Source organism: Pseudochaenichthys georgianus, chromosome 14, assembly GCF_902827115.2.
Source record: "Pseudochaenichthys georgianus chromosome 14, fPseGeo1.2, whole genome shotgun sequence".
In the NCBI taxonomy this organism is placed as follows: domain Eukaryota; kingdom Metazoa; phylum Chordata; class Actinopteri; order Perciformes; family Channichthyidae; genus Pseudochaenichthys; species Pseudochaenichthys georgianus.
In genome coordinates, this window is record NC_047516.1 from 17,349,435 (window position 1) to 17,368,335 (window position 18,901).

The 18,901-nt window shown below is 45.1% G+C and overlaps 2 protein-coding genes across 2 annotated transcripts in view; both read left to right on the plus strand.

Annotated features, from left to right (window-relative positions):
* Positions 1-11,825, plus strand: part of dclk1a (doublecortin-like kinase 1a) — a 60,246-nt gene extending 48,421 nt beyond the window's left edge. Inside the window, exons 9-17 of the mRNA XM_034099072.2 lie at positions 753-872; positions 8,061-8,207; positions 8,900-9,033; positions 9,237-9,314; positions 9,973-10,069; positions 10,176-10,256; positions 10,353-10,466; positions 10,683-10,756; positions 11,669-11,825. Coding sequence (XP_033954963.1) covers positions 753-872; positions 8,061-8,207; positions 8,900-9,033; positions 9,237-9,314; positions 9,973-10,069; positions 10,176-10,256; positions 10,353-10,466; positions 10,683-10,756; positions 11,669-11,726 — 903 coding nt within the window. The 3' untranslated portion in view covers positions 11,727-11,825. The remainder of the gene's footprint in view (positions 1-752; positions 873-8,060; positions 8,208-8,899; positions 9,034-9,236; positions 9,315-9,972; positions 10,070-10,175; positions 10,257-10,352; positions 10,467-10,682; positions 10,757-11,668) is intronic.
* A 3,864-nt stretch (positions 11,826-15,689) lies between these two features.
* On the plus strand, positions 15,690-18,602 carry rfxap (regulatory factor X-associated protein). The gene is made up of 3 exons (XM_034099079.2): positions 15,690-16,712; positions 17,287-17,397; positions 18,489-18,602. Exons 1-3 carry the CDS (start codon positions 16,284-16,286, stop codon positions 18,591-18,593), a joined length of 645 nt encoding a protein of 214 aa, XP_033954970.1. The 5' UTR covers positions 15,690-16,283; the 3' UTR covers positions 18,594-18,602.
* Positions 18,603-18,901: the final 299 nt, after the last annotated feature.

Below are 18,901 nucleotides of genomic sequence, written 5' to 3' on the forward strand. Positions count from 1 at the left end.
CATATGGGTGTTGAGAGATGTATCCTTAGATTTAGTCCCTAATTTTGCTCTCAAAGTGCACCAGATTGATGCATTTAACTTCAACATTTAAAACAAAAAATCTCCCCGGTGGAGCATGCCCCCGGACCCCCCTAGAGGAGGTGTGGTCCACCACCTGCCCACACCCCCTGTCAAATTGTCCCACCCACATTGAGGATGCTTCCTACGCCCATATTCCATGTGTCAAGTCAGGCAAATTGGGTCCAAATGTTATTGCATCAATGATCTGTTAACATTAAAATCACTAAATATATGCTGTAACTATTTTGCTCTAGGCAACTCAAGGGCTCAGGTAATGTGATTACTATATGAATAATGGTCCAAAATAACATAAAATGCATAGGGTTTTTTGTTAAGTCACATACTTTCGTCGCCGGCCGGCCGATACATGCCGCGCATGGGATACATGCCGCGCATGGGATGATACATGCCGCGCATGGGACCCCCTTGAAAACGAGATGGTGCATCTCAAGGGGTTTATCCCAATCAATAAAAATGTCTATATATTAAGTGGGCCTGTCTGTCAATTAATCCCCAGGCCACTTTTCCCCCCCAGTCCGCCCCTGCCGTGACAGCAGTATTAGATGTTATTAAAGGAACAACAGAGCACACACACATCACAGCATGATAGGGCATGGTGTTGAATTACTTTTTTTTCCATTAATACATTTGTTACCCTCGGCTACAACATCAATTTCATTTCCTATTTCAAGGAGCACATGATCCAGAATGAGGTGGCCATCCTGCGCAGGGTCAAACATCCAAACGTCGTCCTGCTCATAGAGGAGGTGGACACTTACAGCGAGCTCTATCTGGTCATGGAGCTGGTCAAGGTGTGTGGCCATGTTTGTTTACTGTAATCACATGTTTATTTGTATGTGTTTGTGCTTCATATGCTCTGGCTATGGACAGGCAGGGTTCTATTTCGTCCCTACTGACCGCCAGAGGCGGTGCTTTAGCACTGGATATGTCCATCGCGCGCGCATGCGCAGCTCGAGTACCAATAACAACAAAGTCACCTGTGACCCACGTGACACCGGCTATATCAGCCGGTATTGTCAGAGGATCTGTTCCTTTTCATCTTCTCGCTGCGCGAGGGTACCGTGGCTACGTTTTCGTAGCCTACAGCGTTCAGGCTTGAACGTTTGATCGGAGGGATTTCTCTGCAAACAGCTGGCCGCGTGAAGCTTCGCGACTGACAGTCGGAGCTACGGGTCGTTAGACGCGTCCTCCAGGAGCTGCGCCGGCTGTGCAGAGCCTCGACAGACAGGTTTGTGTCAGCTTGTTGCTAGTGATGGCTGTGTTTCCACACCCGCTCCCAGCCAAGTTGTCCTGATTACCGTCTTATTGTTTGTGGCTTAGACTTTCTGGTGACGACAGTGTTCCCGCTTCCTCTCCCATAAAGTTGCCCTTATGCTCTTTTGAAAGTTCTGCTTGTGGCGTTGTGCCCGAGCTATCATTAGCATTTGAGTCCCAGCTTTGGCTGCGTCCCTCATTCGATTTAGTATGGAAAGCCAAGAGTGTCATACTTTAAACCCGTTTTTCGTTTAGATGCAGAATGTAAGGTAAGTACTTTCTATTTCCTAGAAGCTATTATCTGGTCTTAACATTTGTGTTCTGACTTGGTCGCTTGATTGTTAGCAGCAGCCGCTTGGCTAACACCTTGCTCTTGAGCTTAACTATTAACTCAGGGCAGTGCTCCCGCTCCCTGTAGCATAGGGTTTGATTGCAGTAGCGCTATGTCGTGGTATTTACTGCTCCTAGTACTAGACTCCTAGCACTAGGACGATATGCAGAGAACAATCTTCACTGTGTGTGCTGTGTGCTCTGCATGTATGGCCATTAAGGAGGATTTCATCCTCCCAATATTATATTGTCTAGTGGGCAGCCGTTGGCTGACACTTTTAGGCACCGGCCACAGTTACTATTGCAACTACGGTCTAAGCCGTAAGTACTGGCCATAGTTAATACTGTAACTACGGGGTTAAGCCGTAAGTACTGGCCATAGTTACTACTGTAACTACGGTTCCAAGCCGTGCACGTACTGGCCATAGGCAATACCGTAACTACGGCTCTATGCCGTGTAATGGCCATAGTTACTACTGTAACTACGGTTCTAAACCATGTAAGTACTGGCCATAGTTACTAATGTAACTACGGTTCCAAGCCGTGCAAGTACTGGCCAGAGTTACTACTGTAACTACGGCTCTATGCTGTGTAAGTATCCAAGCCGTGCAAGTACTGGCCAGAGTTACGACTGTAACGACGGTGCTAAGCCTTGTAAGTACTGGCCATAGTTACTACTGTAACTACGGTTAGATGCCGTGTGAGCCCTGGCCATGGTTACTGCTGTAACTACAGCTCTGTGCTATTCTATTCTTTAGAAGCTAGTTATCTGGTCTTAAACATGTGTTATTTGACTTGATCTCGCTTGATCGTTAGCAGCAGCCGCTCGGCTAACGTCTTGCGTATACTGTTGGCTTCTTTATTTTACCCAGCTAGGTGAAGGCAGTGCGCTCGCTCCCGCTCCCTCTACCGGTAATGCGGATGTAGCTACATCCCTTTTTCTGTTCGGCGAGTAGTAGCACCACTCTACTCTTCCCGTTCAGCAGGTAGCCGGTGAAGGCTGTGTTCCCGCTCCCGGTTACACTGCATCTGGCGTTCGACTCTAACTTAACCAGTGAAGGCAGTTCTCGCCCCCACTCCTGGTAGACGCCAAACGGCCTCGTTTTTCCGTTAAGCAGGTAGCCGGTGAAGGCTGTGTTCCCGCACCCGCTCCCGGTTACACTGCATCTGGCATTCGTCTCTAACTCAACCAGTGAAGGCAGTTCTCGCCCCCGCTCCTGGTAGACGCCAAACCGCCTTGTTTTTTCTGTTAAGCAGGTAGCTGGTGAAGGCTGTGTTCCCGCACCTGCTCCCGGTTACGCTGCATCTGGCATTCGTCTCTAACTCGACCAGTGAAGGCAGTGTTCTCGCCCCCGCTCTTGGTAAACTGCCTTATTTACTAATCCAGCTAGGTGAAGGCAGTGATCCCGCTCCCTCTGCCGTAACGTGGGTGTAATTACATCCCTCTTTCTGTTCGGCGAGTAGCAGCAACGCTCTACTCTTTCCATTAAGCAGGTAGCTGGTGAAGGCGTGTTCCCGCACCCGCTCCCGGCTACGCTGCATCTGGCTACCCACAGAATGGTTCATTCATGTAGCGCCTGTAGGGTTTCTCTTGAGCCCGAGGACGGCCACGACCGCTGCCCCTCCTGCCTCGGCCGCTTCTGGCGGTCAGTGGGGACGAAATTCGAGCATCTGAGGGAGGTTCTCACGGTAAACGCCTGCATGAGCTGTAGCTGCATGCCTCGGGTGCTCAGAGTGGCTCGAATCACTGAGGTGGAACGTCTGGCAGCAGCCAACAGACACCTCTCCTTGTCACGTACTCCTCCAGATCAATTCGGCCGTTCCCGGCGACTTGAGGGAGCGATGGCTTTGTGTGCTCCCCCCAATAGAAGGACTAGAAATAGGCTGTCCTCTAAAGTGGATCGGCTAGCTGCCGATAGGGGCATGATGAAGTCGCCTCTTGGCCCTTCAGCCTAACCCCCCCCCCCCTCCTTCGGTGGGCGCCCCTCCTTCGGTTGGCGCCCCTCCTTCGGCTGACGCACCTCCTCCGGTTGACGGAGAGTCCTCCGTCGCGGACCAGTCGAGCCAGGGGAGCTGTTTAGATCAGCTGCCCTCGGAGGCACTGGAGTGTGCCGCCCAAGCTAGGCAGACCAGGCAGCAGCACTCGGGTCCTCGCAGACCTGTGCCCACTCCCAGCACGCTCAGGGGCCGCTCTAGCAGCCACACTCAGCCGCTGGATTACAGGGGTGGTCTGCAGAGGTCTTAGCGGCCCACTCAACCGCCTCCCAATGACTTTCGTGCCCCATGTCGCCCGCCTTCCAGGCGGCCTCGTGCCCCAGAGCCTGACCGGAACCCCCCAAGAGGCTCCAGGGTCCGGGGGGCTGGGCTCTGAAATCCCGGGGGTGGTCGGCGGCTGCTTTCCCAGCAGCAGCTCAGTTTCTGGGCAGTCTGTACTTCCGTCCCTTGGGTGGTTTTCACCTTAACACAGGGGTACGGACCGCAGCTCCAGCCCCTAGCCTTCGGCTGGGTCTAATTGACAGTCGTCAGCGATCCGGCAGGGGCCCTACCTCTGGGCCAAGAGTTGTCCGTCCTTTTGTCCAAGGACGCAATCAACCCAGTAAGACCCTCTGCTTAGCCAGGGGGTTCTACTCGGCATACTTTCTCGTGAGCAAGAAAGTCGGCGGATTTCGCCCGATCTTGGACCTCCTGAAGGTGCTGCCATTCTATATGCTGACTACTGCATACGCACAGGTGGAGTGGTTCCCAACCGAGGGATGCCTACTTCCACGTGGGCCGGGCAAGAGGGTGCCTTATATTCAGTTCCTCCGGCCCTTGGGCAGACTGGCCTCGGCCGCTGGGCCCTTAGGCCCGCTGTCGTTGTGCCCCATGCAGATGTGGCTGAACAGCCTTCACTTGGACGCCAAGTGGCACAGGCACAGTGAAGTCAGGGTGTCGCAGCATTGCTCCACTCTCCGTCACGCTGGAGGGGCAGGGCCTATCTCTGGTAGGCGTGCCCATGGGCGCCATCCCATCCCGCCAGGAGACCATCACCATAGGTGCATGTCTCTCAGGGTGGGGTGCAGTGCGGCAGGGCAGGACCGTTCAGGGTCAGTGGTCTGCCCAGCAGAGTGCGCGCCGGGTCAACGTGCTAGAGCTTCGGGCCGTGCAGCTTGCACTCACGCACTTTCTACCCCAACTGGGGGGCAAGAATGTGCGTGTTCCTTGGGGACAGCATGTACATTGTTGCTTAGACAACAGTCCCTTCTAGATGGTGGACGTTCTCACTCCACTCTGAATTTATGTGGCTGCGATTCTGCTCGACATGTTCGGGTCGACGGCGCCACGGCGGGGTGCCACAGGTCGGTGTCCCTCTTTATGAGAGGGGCTTTACGGCAGCGTCCCCCTTGCACCCCGAGGGCTCCGGCTTGGGACCTGCCCTTGCTGCCGGATGCCCTATCACCTCCTCCCTTCGAGCCCCTGGCAAAGGTGGGGCTTAGGTGGCTGCCCACAAAGGCAGCATTTCTGCTTGCCATAGCCTCAGGGAAGTGAGTCGGGGAGTTGCATGTCCTCTCCATAAACAATACATGCACGAGGTGGGACTCTCATGCGTTGCCCTTTGGGCAAATGTGGCATTCCCGCCCGGGGTCCTTCCACAAACTCACTTCAATCAGCCTGCCCAGCTGGCACGCTTTGACATTCAGGAGTACGGCACATCGAAGTTGCTGTGCCCGGGGGGTGCCCAAAGGGCGTATATCAAGGCTACTGCCTGTATACGGCAGGAGGAGCAACTCTTGAGTTTGCCCTGGCGGCACTAAAGGAGGTTAGGCCCTCTAACCAGTGGCTTCCCCACTGGGTTGTCGATACCATCTCACAGGCTTACGGGGCCAGTGGTCGCCCCCTGCCACCAGGCTGAGATGCCACTCTACAAGGAGCATCTCAACATATTGGGCTGCCCTGAGAGGGGTGCCCCTGGAGACCATCTGCGCCGCGGCGTCGTGGGCGTCTTCTGGCACATTCTCCGGTCAATGTCGCCACTCCCCATTCTTTGGGCGTGGTCCTTTTGCCGAGCTCCGCTGCTTCCAGTGGTGAGCAAGGGCTTGGATTCTTCATGACATTGTTGGTATAGGTCATCCAGTGCTAAAGCACCGCCTCTGGCGGTCAGTAGGGACGAAATAGAACGATAGTTACGGCTGTAACTACGGTTCTATGAGTCCCGGATGACCGCCAGAGTTCCCTGTCACTCAGAATTCTTGTGTGCTCGCGAGAAGATTCGGGGGAACAGATCCTCTGACAATACCGGCTGATATAGCCGGTGTCACGTGGGTCACAGGTGACTTTGTTGTTATTGGTACTCGAGCTGCGCATGCGCGCGCGATGGACATATCCAGTGCTAAAGCACCGCCTCTGGCGGTCATCCGGGACTCATAGAACCGTAGTTACAGCCGTAACTATCGATATGTGGCCAAACAAAGATAATGGATGTTTTAAGTTAAGGACATTCTTGTGCCAGAGTTACAAAGATACAATAAATGATAAATGATAATACCAATAATAATACAACTGTACACTAACAGTGCAGTAAAAAGAGAAACAAGAAACAAAGATGGACAAGTTATGATTGTAAAAAAGTGAGGAGCGGTATTGTAAGAGTACAACAAAACGTAATGGCTGATACGTAATTGCACATGTTATTATTGCACATTATGTTTATTGCGGTTTGTCATAATGATATTGCACATACTGGAGGTCTGGCAGTTTTCCTTACTGAAGGGGGAGGAGTTATAATGCTTTATGGCCACTGGGAGGATTCAAGATTCAAGGCTTTTATTGTCATCTGTACATGGCTACAGTGTAGTTATGACAATGAAAATCTTAATGTAGGTCACAGGCTCCTCCAACAGTGCAACACAATAAAACGGATAAAATAGTGCATGTAAATAAAATAGAAATAGTGCAGAAAGGAAAGACTTCCTGTGGCGTTCCATGGTGGTCCTCAGCGGACTCAGTCTAAAGCTGAGAACACCTTTTCTCTATACAAGTTGGTGATCATTATGTCCAACTCGAGAGTGACGGAGACAGCTGTGACATTTAACCGCTGAAGCAAATAATGAATTCCAACCAGCCACACACTGGGACCCAGAGAATCGGTCTGTGGCCCGGAGCGCTCGTGTGTTCACATTCTTTATTCTCCCTCTCGCTCTCTGAGTCAAGAAATCTTTGTGCATAATTCAGAAGCCAGGAATGTGATCCATCTGTTCATGTTGTGGCGTGGAGTACTACAGCATATAGATGAGAGGCAATCTGTGGAAGAAGTGTGTGTGTGTACGTGTGAGCGTGTCCAAAGTAGGAGGATCGAGAGGAGGCTGTAGAATAGATGAATGAGGTTTAGAGAGTCTGTGAGAATGGTAGGGACTGAGAGAGGGAGCGAGGGAGGCAGATGGATGCACTACAAGGGAAGGAGAAGGGTGAGTGCAGTGTGAGGGAAGGTACCAAAAACATGGCAAACACATTGGTGATCTTTTTCCTTTTTGTGCTAGGTCCCTTATTTAATTAATGGAAAGCGTGATATTTCAGACAATAGTTTCCAGTTTTAGCTTAAAAATAGATGGCAAGCAAGACCCAAAAATAAATCGTTTTTCAGCATGGCATGGAAGAACTTGCTTGTCCAGAGGCTTGAACTCAACCCCATCCAACACTTTCGGGACGCCAACTGATAGCAGCGCTTTATCGTTTGTCACCCGTGACCGACCTCACTAACACTGCTGTAGCTGAAGTGGAGAAAAGTCCCAGCAGCCAAGTGCCCAAGTCTTGTGGAAAGGCCTCCCTGGAAGAATGGAGGATGTTATAGCAGAATATTAATGTATATGCCTTTTGGGGATAGGATTGTCAATGGTTACATGAATGTCTTGGACTTTTCTTCTTTATTATTCACATATAGATGTAATATCTTGGTGTCAACATACTTTTGACCACATGTTTGAGATAGAGATGTGCTAATGCTGACATGTCACTGTGCCCGCTGGATGCTGACTGTGTCAGATCCTGTGCTAGGAGAAAGAGTTAAACAGATTCAGCCCTATTTTAAGCTCTGTTCCACTTAGTGCACTAAGAGAGAGAGAAAGAAACAGAGAGAGGGGTGGGGGGCTGGGAGTTCATACAGAAAGGTAGAGAAAGAGCCTAAAAGGAAATGTAAGGGAAATATGAAAGAAAGTGATATGTTTCAAGCTTGTAGAAGAAGAAGAACACAGTTTACTCCTCCAGCTGCTGATCAAACAAAATCCCTCCCTAATGAATCCAGAAGCTGGAAACTCTTCAGCCGAAAAGAGGAGCTAACTGTGAAACCTGTCAGGTTGTGTGTGTGAAAACGCCAAACAGACTCCTGTTCCTAATAGCTGTCCATCATGATTTGTCTGCAGGGGGGGGATCTGTTCGATGCCATCACCTCCGCCAACAGGTACACAGAGAGAGACGCCAGCGGCATGCTCTACAATCTGGCCAACGCCATCAAATACCTCCACAGCCTCAACATTGTGCACAGAGACATCAAACCAGAGAACCTGCTGGTGAGTCTGCATGTGTCTATACATGATCCTAAATCTCTTGCCGCAGTATAGCTTCCCTGTGAATGGACAGTGAAGGGCTATCAGTCACTCTGGACAGATATGACTCATCTCTGCTGCCCTCACACCTCCCGCACACTCCTTCCCCTCCCTCGTCTGTGCCTTCCCTCCCTCCTTCTCCCTTCTGTCGACCTCCTCATTTTCTTCTCTTCTTCTTCTTCTTCCCTCAACTACTGTTCTTCATTCCCCTTTTTGCCCCTTCCATCACTGCTTACAAGATGTAGAATATGATAGCAGTGAATGAACAACAATTTAAAAAGACGCTGAAATGTCTGGACAACTGTTAGTATACGAAAAAGGGATTATAACAGCGTGAAGGTCATAGTTTGTTTCAGTTATACTACTGTGTAATTATACCCACCCTCTATTACATACATAAACATGCGACATTTGCTACTACCTTACCAATGCAATTTTTGATTGCAAATCACTGGAGGTTCGAACCTGTTAAAAGACTTTGTCACTTACCTCCTAGTGGAATTAACAAAAAGGATATCGATGCATACTGCTCCCCCCCTCAACCCATGTGTTTAACTCACAGAATAGTTACATTATTCTACACACAAAAACAGAATTATTCAAGAAAATTAATATACAAAACCATTAAATATCCCACTTCTTTTTTATGTGCATAGGTGTATGAGCATGGAGACGGCAGCAAGAGCCTGAAACTGGGAGACTTTGGTTTGGCGACTGTGTTGGACGGACCTCTCTACACTGTTTGCGGGACCCCGACATATGTAGCACCAGAAATCATCGCAGAAACAGGGTAAGAGTTAAGGTTTCAAATGACAACTTGGAGAAATGACACACAGGCCACAGCCAATATCTATGTATCACATCTTAATGCAGTAAGCCTGCAGGTTACACATTTGTTTAGTAAATATTGTTTTTCTTAAGAGAATGCTTAAGATGTTAATGTTTCCTTCTTTCTCTGTATCTTTCCCTCACGTCATTGCATTCCTTGTGCAGGTATGGCCTTAAGGTGGACATCTGGGCAGCTGGAGTCATCACCTACATCCTGCTGTGTGGTTTCCCCCCCTTCAGAGGGTAAGCTAACAGCTGGAGCTGCACCACTAAGTGAAAATCCTCATTCACTTTAAAGGGGACCTATCATGCAAAATGCACTTTTGTACGTCTTTTATACATGAATATGTGTCCCCGGTGTGTCAGGGAACTCACCAAGTGTCAGGAAACACAACCCTCTCTCTTTTCCTCCATACCCAAATCTCTAAAAATGTGGAACGGCTACAACGGATCTGATACAGACTGATACAGATTTGAAATATCTCTGACGTCAGAAACGAGGAGCTCCGCCTATATGGCCAACTCTCCAACTATCAGGAGGAGACAGCCATGGCCATTGCCGTTCGAAAGCGCTGGAGACGCTGTAGTACATATGCCAGGCCTGTAGGTGGCGCTGTAGTCTGCCACAAAAGCAGCGAAGAAGACTTCTCACAGATTCAGCCCTTGCAAAAACAGGGCTAAAAAAGAGCAAATGGAACGAAATGAGGCATGGCTAAAATGCATGATCCGTTTGGTATTTTGAAAAAAAACTTTGCAGACATGTTTTATATAGGTATGGCCCTACAATATATTATTCAAATATAGCATGATAGGTCCACTTTAAATATACTAATGTCATATATGCCTAGAGCAGTATTTGCTTTAAATAGACACATTCACATGAAAATGTTTTTGTTTGCAGGAGCAGTGACGATCAGGAAGTGCTTTTCGATCAGATCCTAATGGGACAGCTAGAATTTCCTCTGCCGTACTGGGACAACGTGTCAGAGACAGCAATGGTGAATATATATTTTTATGTATTACAGGACATGATCTTTATGTGGGAACAAGTCCACATGTTGGAGGAAACTGACTTGACTCACCAGTGTTTGTTTGCTTCTTAAGGAGCTGATTCGATCCATGCTGGAGGTGGAGGTGGATCAGAGATGCACTGCCCTCCAGGTGCTCGAGCACCCTTGGGTCACTGTAAGTACAGGAACAATTGAGCTAACATGTATCGATTCACAATAGTTTCCCATCAACTCAGATTGTTTTCTTCTCCTCTCTTTTTGCTCGATACAGGATGAGGGTCTTTGTGAGAACGATCATCAGTTGTCAGTAGCAGGGAAGATAAAAAAGCACTTCAACACCAATCCCAAGAGCAACGACACCACTGCAGGAGTGTCCGTCATTTCTGTAAGTCACCACAACTAGAAACTACAGTACCCATAAACCAATTGGTCTAACAGATTGTCCGGTTCAATTGTAGTTAAACTGGTTTATTTAAAGGTCTACAGTTTTCCTTTGTTCTGCCGCTAAAGACAGATCCGACTCTCTGAGTAAACTTTGTTTTGTTCTGTTTCAAGTGAACTGGTGTTTAGTTTGATTGTGCTGGTTTCTCTTTGTATTCAGCTGGATGACAGCTTTTCTATGCAGAGATCTGGGTCGTTGGATTTCTACCAGCACCCGGCCATGTACTGGATAAGGTACGCCAGGTTTCCATAGAGACACAACCGGGTGGAAATCAAAATAAAGAGAAATATTGTCTATGAGACTGCTGCTTTGACAGCTTCATGTCGTCCCTGCTCTTTGGTCGTTGTGCCCCTTGCTCGCTGTAAACATACATCTGGTGCAGCACATTCATCACTGTCATCTGTTTTTGCTTCCTTTGTTTTGTGTTTCCTGGAATGTGTGAATGGGGAACTGCAAGTCACTATTAAAAATACCATTTTGAATGTCTCTTGTTGCGCATGTTTTACAATAAAGTAAGCAAAGTGATGTTGCTGAGGTTTTCTCTTTCACTTTCTGTTTGCACAATTTTTTTGTGAATGCTGCCTTACAAATAAATAACCCTGTGTGCCTGCTTGTTGCTTTCAGTGATGTTTGTATCAATGTCATGCTCCCCACCTGGCTGCCTCTACTGATACCCCTTGCTATATTAAGCTCCTGAACTCCCGTTGTGTGACTTTATGCATCATTGATTTATGGAGGACCTAGAGGTTTATGATTACAAATGTTCCTAGTTATAAGAGGAATTAATAACAGACCTGAATACATAAATAAGAGATGAATTCAATGTATTACACAATGTAACAACTGTATTTAACGAGCTTAAAATCTTTATTAAGAACAATGGAAGAACTTTTTATGAATTTAATCAAAACTCTTCATTTACGGGTACATTTTCATTGATCTTTTCATTGAATTAGTTGTTTATATATTCCATTATAAATGAGCAATTTGTTGCTTCCCTCTTCTCACTGTCCAATTAAATATCTAAATGATAACTTGCTGAACATAATCAAGGCTCTCCTGGTCCTCCATACTAAATGACTGTGCTCCTGGATCCTTACTTAGATGGTTCTAATTCAATCTTCTCCTCTTCCTCCCTCGTTCAGGCCACCCCTCTTGATAAGGAGGGGCCGATTCTCCGACGAGGATGCCACCAGGATGTGAAGCTCATGTCTTTGCAGATGATACCGACGGTGACAACAGTAAGGACATCAACAACGAAATCTCTACGGGCGGATCCTCCCAGTTGCCTCCCCTGGCCGGCCCATGGCCCCTCCCTCTCTGACCCCTGACCCTTCCCCGAGCCCCAGCCTCCCTTCTGACTCTGATGACATCTCCATCAGCTCAGCCAGCACCGCCTGCTCGCCCTTATAGAGAGGATGAGGATGAGGAGGAGGAGGAGGAAGAAGCGTGAAGGGAAAATCCTCGTCCAGCTCCTCCCTCTATATGGAGGAGGAGGAGGAAGAGGAGACGTCAGCTTTCTCTTATCTAAGGCTGGGGGTGAACAAGGGAAAACTGTGGAGGGATAAAAAACAACAACAAATTAGAGAACAACTTTTTGCTCACCTGAATCCATCTTTCCAAACCTTGAGGAGAGATTGATCAAAGGGTGGAAAGATAGGGTAGTTTGGGAGAAAGACTTAAGAGGCAACAAGAAACTGGAGGAAGATGGAAAGAAATGAAAAACTTGTATTTATTTATTTGTAACGTTCTCTCATCCGAGCACATGTTGCAGAGCTCAAGGAGCGAGGAAGGGCGTTGACCTTTCAGTGATGATCTGGCCTCGACATGGAAACTTCATTATGGTGGAGCAGCTCGACAAGGCAATATGAGAATATGGACCAATGTTCATGTTTTATTGAACCTTATTTATTCATTCTTTATTCACTGCATTTTTATATGTATTTCTCTTTTGCATAAAGGATACCTTTTTGTTGACTAGGGGGAACGGAAATAATAGGAAAGTGTTAGAAGTAGAGCTCAGAAATGCTGAAGTAGGCTAACGTAGACTAATGTTGGAATACGAGAGCTACACTGTGTCGAGGAAGGAGTTTTTTTCTTACAAATGTGTTAAATATAGTGTTCGTAGAAAAAGATAAATGACTGATCATGTTCAGTGCTATAATTCTGTGCTCCACACAGTATTGGCGTTGCCTTCCTGTAATGTTGGATTGCAGTATTACAGTTTACATTTTACACAGACTGCTATTAAGAAAATAATGGTGCATTTGATCCCTTCTTGTGATTTTGTTAACTGCTTTGTTCATGATATATTGATACACAAAATTCAGCAGCATTCTGGTGCTTGTGTAGCAAACTCAACTTTTTTTCCTTAATGCTCACAGATTCACAATCATTCTGAGTTGATATATTAATCTTGATATGTTGTCATTTTCATGTACACATATAAAGCCTTGTTTACATTTTTTCTCTAACAAAGGCATATTTCATCCACATTTTCCAGCAGTAAGGAAAGGTATACTTGTTTCAGCCTAGTACCACTTGAATGGGTTTGGAGGAGTGTTTTGTGGTAAATGTATACAATTAGCCGTTTATGAGGGTTGCCTATTTGCACAAAGTACTGCAGTCAAACAGAGAAAGACGGTTTGGATGTCTGAGAACCAGCAATTCTGGAAAGCAGTACAGTTAAAGGACGGTGGAGGACTGATTTAGCTCTGTAAAACCTCATTCATGGCTTCATTTACTTAGATGAAAGCATGACAGACATGGTAGCCTATTCTTATAAAAAGAATTCCGTTTCGTGATGAAGTATTGTTTATAGGTTATGTAAATAACACAATTTCATTTATTTTGATAGTTCACAATACAGTATATTTCTTTACTAGCAGTAAGTCTATAAAAAAAACTAAAAAACTTTCATGTGTCAGCAAATAAAAAAACAAACAAAGCAGAGATCATGATGATGAAATGACCCATTTCAACTTGAAGTTGTAGCGCCTGGATGGATCTACGCAGACACATCTAGAGAAGACAGCCATCTTTGCTTCCTGTCAGACACTGGGAATGATGTCACTTCCTTTGCAAAAGCAACTGGTAAAGGAATGTCCAGTAACTGATGTGAGATAACAGAAAGGAGAAGCCAGAGGGGTGAGAGAAGTTCCTTTAAACTTGATTTTTACTTAATTGTTTTTACTTTTTACAGCTGATCTCACTGCAGTGTCACACTTGTCTGTTTCTGTGTTTATAATCTCATCATCACATATACAGTAATGTGCCGGCATATTGACCAGTATACATTTGTCGTGCTGTTGGAATCAAGCACATGGGCACATGTGGTTTACCAAAGTGCTCTCACTGCTGCGCCACAGTATTACAATCTTTTGCAATACCAATACCTGTACCTCTGTTCAACAATGATCTACCAATAGTAATAGTAATAATTAAAACATGTTTCAAAAACACATTGTCTGTATCTTTTTTTAAGCTTTAAATGAGTAGAACCTGTTTGGTTGGTGGGAGATTGTTTTACTTTTACCAGACAGGCAGTACACAACTCCTGCGGTGATGGCAGATGTATTCTTAATATTAAACTGTCAAATAAATGCACAGTTGAGTAAGATTTGTTTCTGTTATTTGAAGGGGTGGCACTTGACTAGAGAGGTAATTGATGTAGTTATGAATCCCACAACAGTTGAAGACAGAGGCGTGGGATCCAATATGTTCTGTACAGGTCAGGCGCTCAACATACAGGTGGTATTGTGGAGCAAACTTTTTTTTAAAAACGTTTATATTCATGGAAATGTAATTTTGTTCTACACATGTAAAAAGAAATCAGACAAACAATACAGAAACCCATTATAATCAACAGTTATAAGCAGCACAGTTTTAAAAGTTGACTTAAAAACAAAACTACATAATATAAATATTTGGTCCCAGAATGTCCTATATTCACTTCAAGATAAGAGCGTTCAAGTTTATGACAAAAAGATATATATATATATACACAACTTTTCACTGTGCTTCAGGTGTCAGCCTGTTACACAGCACATATGGCTCTCAGACAGCTGCCTGAGCTCTCCCTATGATCCTGCCAGTCACATTACCAGACCATGACTTTATATTTCTATTTTTACATCGAACACTGTTGCAAGTGGAAACATTGTAGGTCTGAGCACTTTCTGTGACACGTTGGTAATTGTAATATATCCCTGCATTGAGAAAAGCTGTCCACCTTTCTTAGCTTTAAGCCTTCTAAAATTATGATTTTTTTTTAGTGTCATCCGTTCAGTGTTGGCCTCTTGTAGTTTGATGAGCCTGTGTAACATTTTTTCTCAAAGTACAGCCAGTAGCGGCCTTCAGAAATATTTTGTGTGGCCCATGATGGTAACAAGAAATGCATGCATTATATTTTAGTCATCCACTGTCCATTTCTTACTTTCACTAGTCTTAATATCTTACATTTACTACACTACACTACAGATTATGAATGACAGTTTAAAAAATACTGGTTGCATGGCAACTGGTCATACTAGTGCGCCACAAGAAATATCACAGTGTAAATTATGAAAATAAATAGTGCGTCACAGTAGTCATAGTATGTATCATAAAAAGTCATACAAAAGGTCCATGTATAGTAGGCCAGAAATTCGTAAAAACAATTGGAGCATGATATTATATAGTATATAAAAAAAGTAAGGATATAGCTTGTCAAAAAATTGGAAAAAATGTCATATTGGATTTTGTGAAAGGTCTCATTGTTTGTTTAAAATATACTAAAACGCTATGTTAAAAAACATGAATAAAAGTCATAGTAAAGCATGTTGAAAGAAAGTCATAGTATATAGTACCGGTATGTTGAAAATACGTTTTATGTATGTTGATCAATATGAAAAAAAATGACATGAAAGAATTTAAATATGCCTACATTTGTTTTAGTTCATAATTCATAAAAAGTGATAGTATGGCATGTCATGAAACGTCATACAAAAGTTCATGTACAGTAGGTCAGAAAGCCATAATGTAGCATGTCAGAAAACGAATGCAGAGCCATACAAAGAGATGTATATGGATCTCTTTATACTGTGTGCCTCGAACAAATGGAGCATGCATTTGTTATTGTGGCCACCAGGGGTCACTCTAACAACTGTAATGCAGCGAAGAAGAAAATCCATGTTATCGAAATGCAGCAAGAGCAGAGCAAGAGCAGCAGTGACAGGCTATCATTGTATCGTTAGAAGTCAAACGATTTCCCACATTATGGGGTTTTCGCGATAAAGCGCTTTCGAGGCTGCACATGTGTAGACTCCGCGGTCTTAAAATCCCCACAATGTTTTGCGCACGGAACAATTTCCAAATCTTTGGCGGAAATTGCGCTCCATTTAAGGCGGGGCCTCGCATATGACGCACACCTGCACGCCTGTTAGCCTGTTCCACAATTCTTTGTTTTCCGAGGCTAGGAAGGATTCTTGCCTCGCTCCTGAAGCAACTGACTCGGAGGTACATGTGCTACCAAGCAAGCCTCCTCGACATTGAGAAAAACCCTGTGTTGGCTAACTAAACTAACGTGAGCCGACCGCAAAGGGATGGTAAGTGAGTGAGTTAGCTGACTAGCTAGCTGCTGTTTTACATTACATTACATGTCACTTGTTAGACGCTTTTATCCAAAGCAACTTATATACTCAATACTGTTTGAACCTGTTTGAACCACTGCGCCACATCCTCCCTTAAGCTGTTGCTTTACTGTATCTGAACACCGCAATCATGAGTGAAGATGATAATTCAGCCTCTGCAAACAGAGACAGGGACTCTACTCTCCTGCTCACTAAAGACGGACAGAGGTACTACGTGAGTAAGAGCGGAGTAGTTGACAGCAGAAATGTGATAACTCCGCACGAACCGGACAACAACGCCTCCTCCTATGACATGGATGATATGGACGAAGAGAGCGATGTTCTGGACACTTCGGACCCCAGAGACAGCGCCGCCAGCCCGGAGGAACTGAACGACGATGAGACCTCGGAGGGGGACAGCGCCCCCAAACAGTGCACCTATGACGGCTGCACGGAGACCACCACGCAGGTGGCCAAGCAGCGGAAACCCTGGATGTGCAAAAAACACCGCAACAAGATGTACAAAGACAAGTACAAGAAGAAGAAGAATGATCAGGCCATGTCTACTGGAAAAATTGATGTAAGATTATCTTTAAGCTTTATAGCCCCACGGCCATAAAAACGGCCATGAAAAGCACGAAATCCAAATTGTAATCCAAGTTGTTATCATTATTATTATTGATTTTTAAATACCTAGATGCATTTAAATAGTCTACCGCTTTAGTTGGTCGCCTCGAAAAAAGTCATAAGTTTAGTATGTCTAAAAGTCCCAAGTATAGTATCTTGAAATTATTCTGAAAACTTTCATAGTATATTATGTTAAAAACAAATACTGTGAAGGTATAGTATGTTGAAACATGTGAAAAGTCATTATAGCATGTTGAAAAAATGTCATAGTATGTCGAAAATATAATGCAAATGTCATAGTGTAGTAAGTTGAAAAGAAGTCATAGTATAGTATAGTTAAAAAGGGTAATATGTCGAAAAAATACAATAGTATGTTGAAACATATGCAAAAGTTTTTATAGTATGTTGAAAAAAGTCATAGTATAGAATGTTAAAAATATGAATAAAAACGAAATTAAACCCATTGCAGTTACAATACCAGGGTTGAACAAATAATAGCTTTTGTTTGTCTGTTTGAATTGAATTAGGAGAACTCAGAGGAGCGGCCTGTATCAGTGAACAAACAGCGTCTGGGCGCCATGGGGGACCGGCCAACCAGACCCTCCCTCATAGAGCAGGTCCTCAACCAGAAGAGACTGGTGAGTCCATTTTGGTCAGATTGACTGGTTGCTGACATTTTGAAGGAAAATCCTTATAAAACACATTTGAAAAATTGAGACTTTTCTTCAATAAAATGTTCATAAAAATTGGAATATGCACAACATTGGTGTACCGCTTCAACTCCAGGGCCCTTTCTCATTTCTCTAACTCCCCTCCTCGACTCCTATCCTCGAGACTTAGTCCCGCCCACAGGAGATGCGAACGGAGGGGAGCCGAGGAGAGAGGAGGGGAAGCAGCAGGCGGTTAGAGAAATGAGAACTCCTCTCCTCTGAGCGGTCATTTTAAAGAGACGTCCATTAATGATGACAGGAGGCACAGCAGCCCTCAGACAGATGTGTTCATGACGACTTATATATTTACTTTTAATTCATTCACAGTGCGGTATAATGAGACAATAACAGGCTACAGATGCGGACACACACATATATTTATATAAATATATACCATTTCAGAATCAAACAGAGCACTCTCATAATAACGTAACACTATCAGAGACTGGATATATCCCCCCCCCCTCTCTGGTCGCTACAATGAGGAAAATAAATTATGGGCCAAACGTTTTATTTACAAGTATTAAAAGTAAGCAGAGGCCACCAAACCAACTGAGACCTGTCTGTCCGCTGCATCTACGCACCGTACAACACACCTACACACTGTACCACACGCACCTACAGCTCCTAAAGCATAATCAGGCTACAGCCGTTGTGTATTATGTGAAGCACTAAATGGTTTTAGAAAAATATCAACTCTTTGTTTGTAGTTATCTACTAAACTACAGCAAATACAGAGAATAATGTAGGCCTGTTATACTGAGTGATATATATTATACACACTGCTCTGCTTTCTGCACGGACCTCACAGCTGTTCGGTCCTCGAAGTGCATTTAGAGAAATGAGATGTCCTTCAACATGGCGCGCTAAAATTCATTTCCGGGTCACTACCGGAGGACCAAGGAGTCGAGGAGGGGGATTTGATGAAATGAGAAAGGGCCCAGGCATTGCACATAAATAAATGTTTGTTGTTGTGATTTGCTCTTGATTTCAAATGTGTGTGTCTGTGTGTCTTGTAGTCCCTGCTCAGAAGTCCAGAGGTCATCCGCTTCCTGCAGCAGCAGCAGCAGCTCCTGGCCTCACAGAGCCGCAGCCAGGCACAGCAGCAGTTCCCGGGCTGTTGACGCTGGGCAGTTTTACCTTATTGTGATGCATAGAGAACACTGAGAAAACACTGGTACTGCATTCGTAAATAGATAGGAACCATACAGTAAAATCCCCAGCCAAACAGCCCTGCTTAAGAAAGAATAACAAGGGACATTTTAAAGGCGTGATGAGACTGCTGGACTAAACTACATGAACTGATCTAAATCACTTGAAAGATATGCATTTCTAACCATGTCTGGTGCTATCTCTCTTCTCTTGTCATTTTAATTATCGTAGTAGCATTTAATTATGAAGGCATTGTATTATAATTGTCCAGAGGCCTGTA

Coding starts and splice junctions, on each gene's coding strand:
- rfxap (XM_034099079.2), top strand. CDS start 16,284: ATGAGTGAAGATGATAATTCAGCCTCTGCAAACAGAGACAGGGACTCT. Junction 16,713..17,286: donor TGTCTACTGGAAAAATTGAT/GTAAGATTATCT, acceptor GAATTGAATTAG/GAGAACTCAGAGGAGCGGCC. Junction 17,398..18,488: donor TCCTCAACCAGAAGAGACTG/GTGAGTCCATTT, acceptor TGTGTCTTGTAG/TCCCTGCTCAGAAGTCCAGA.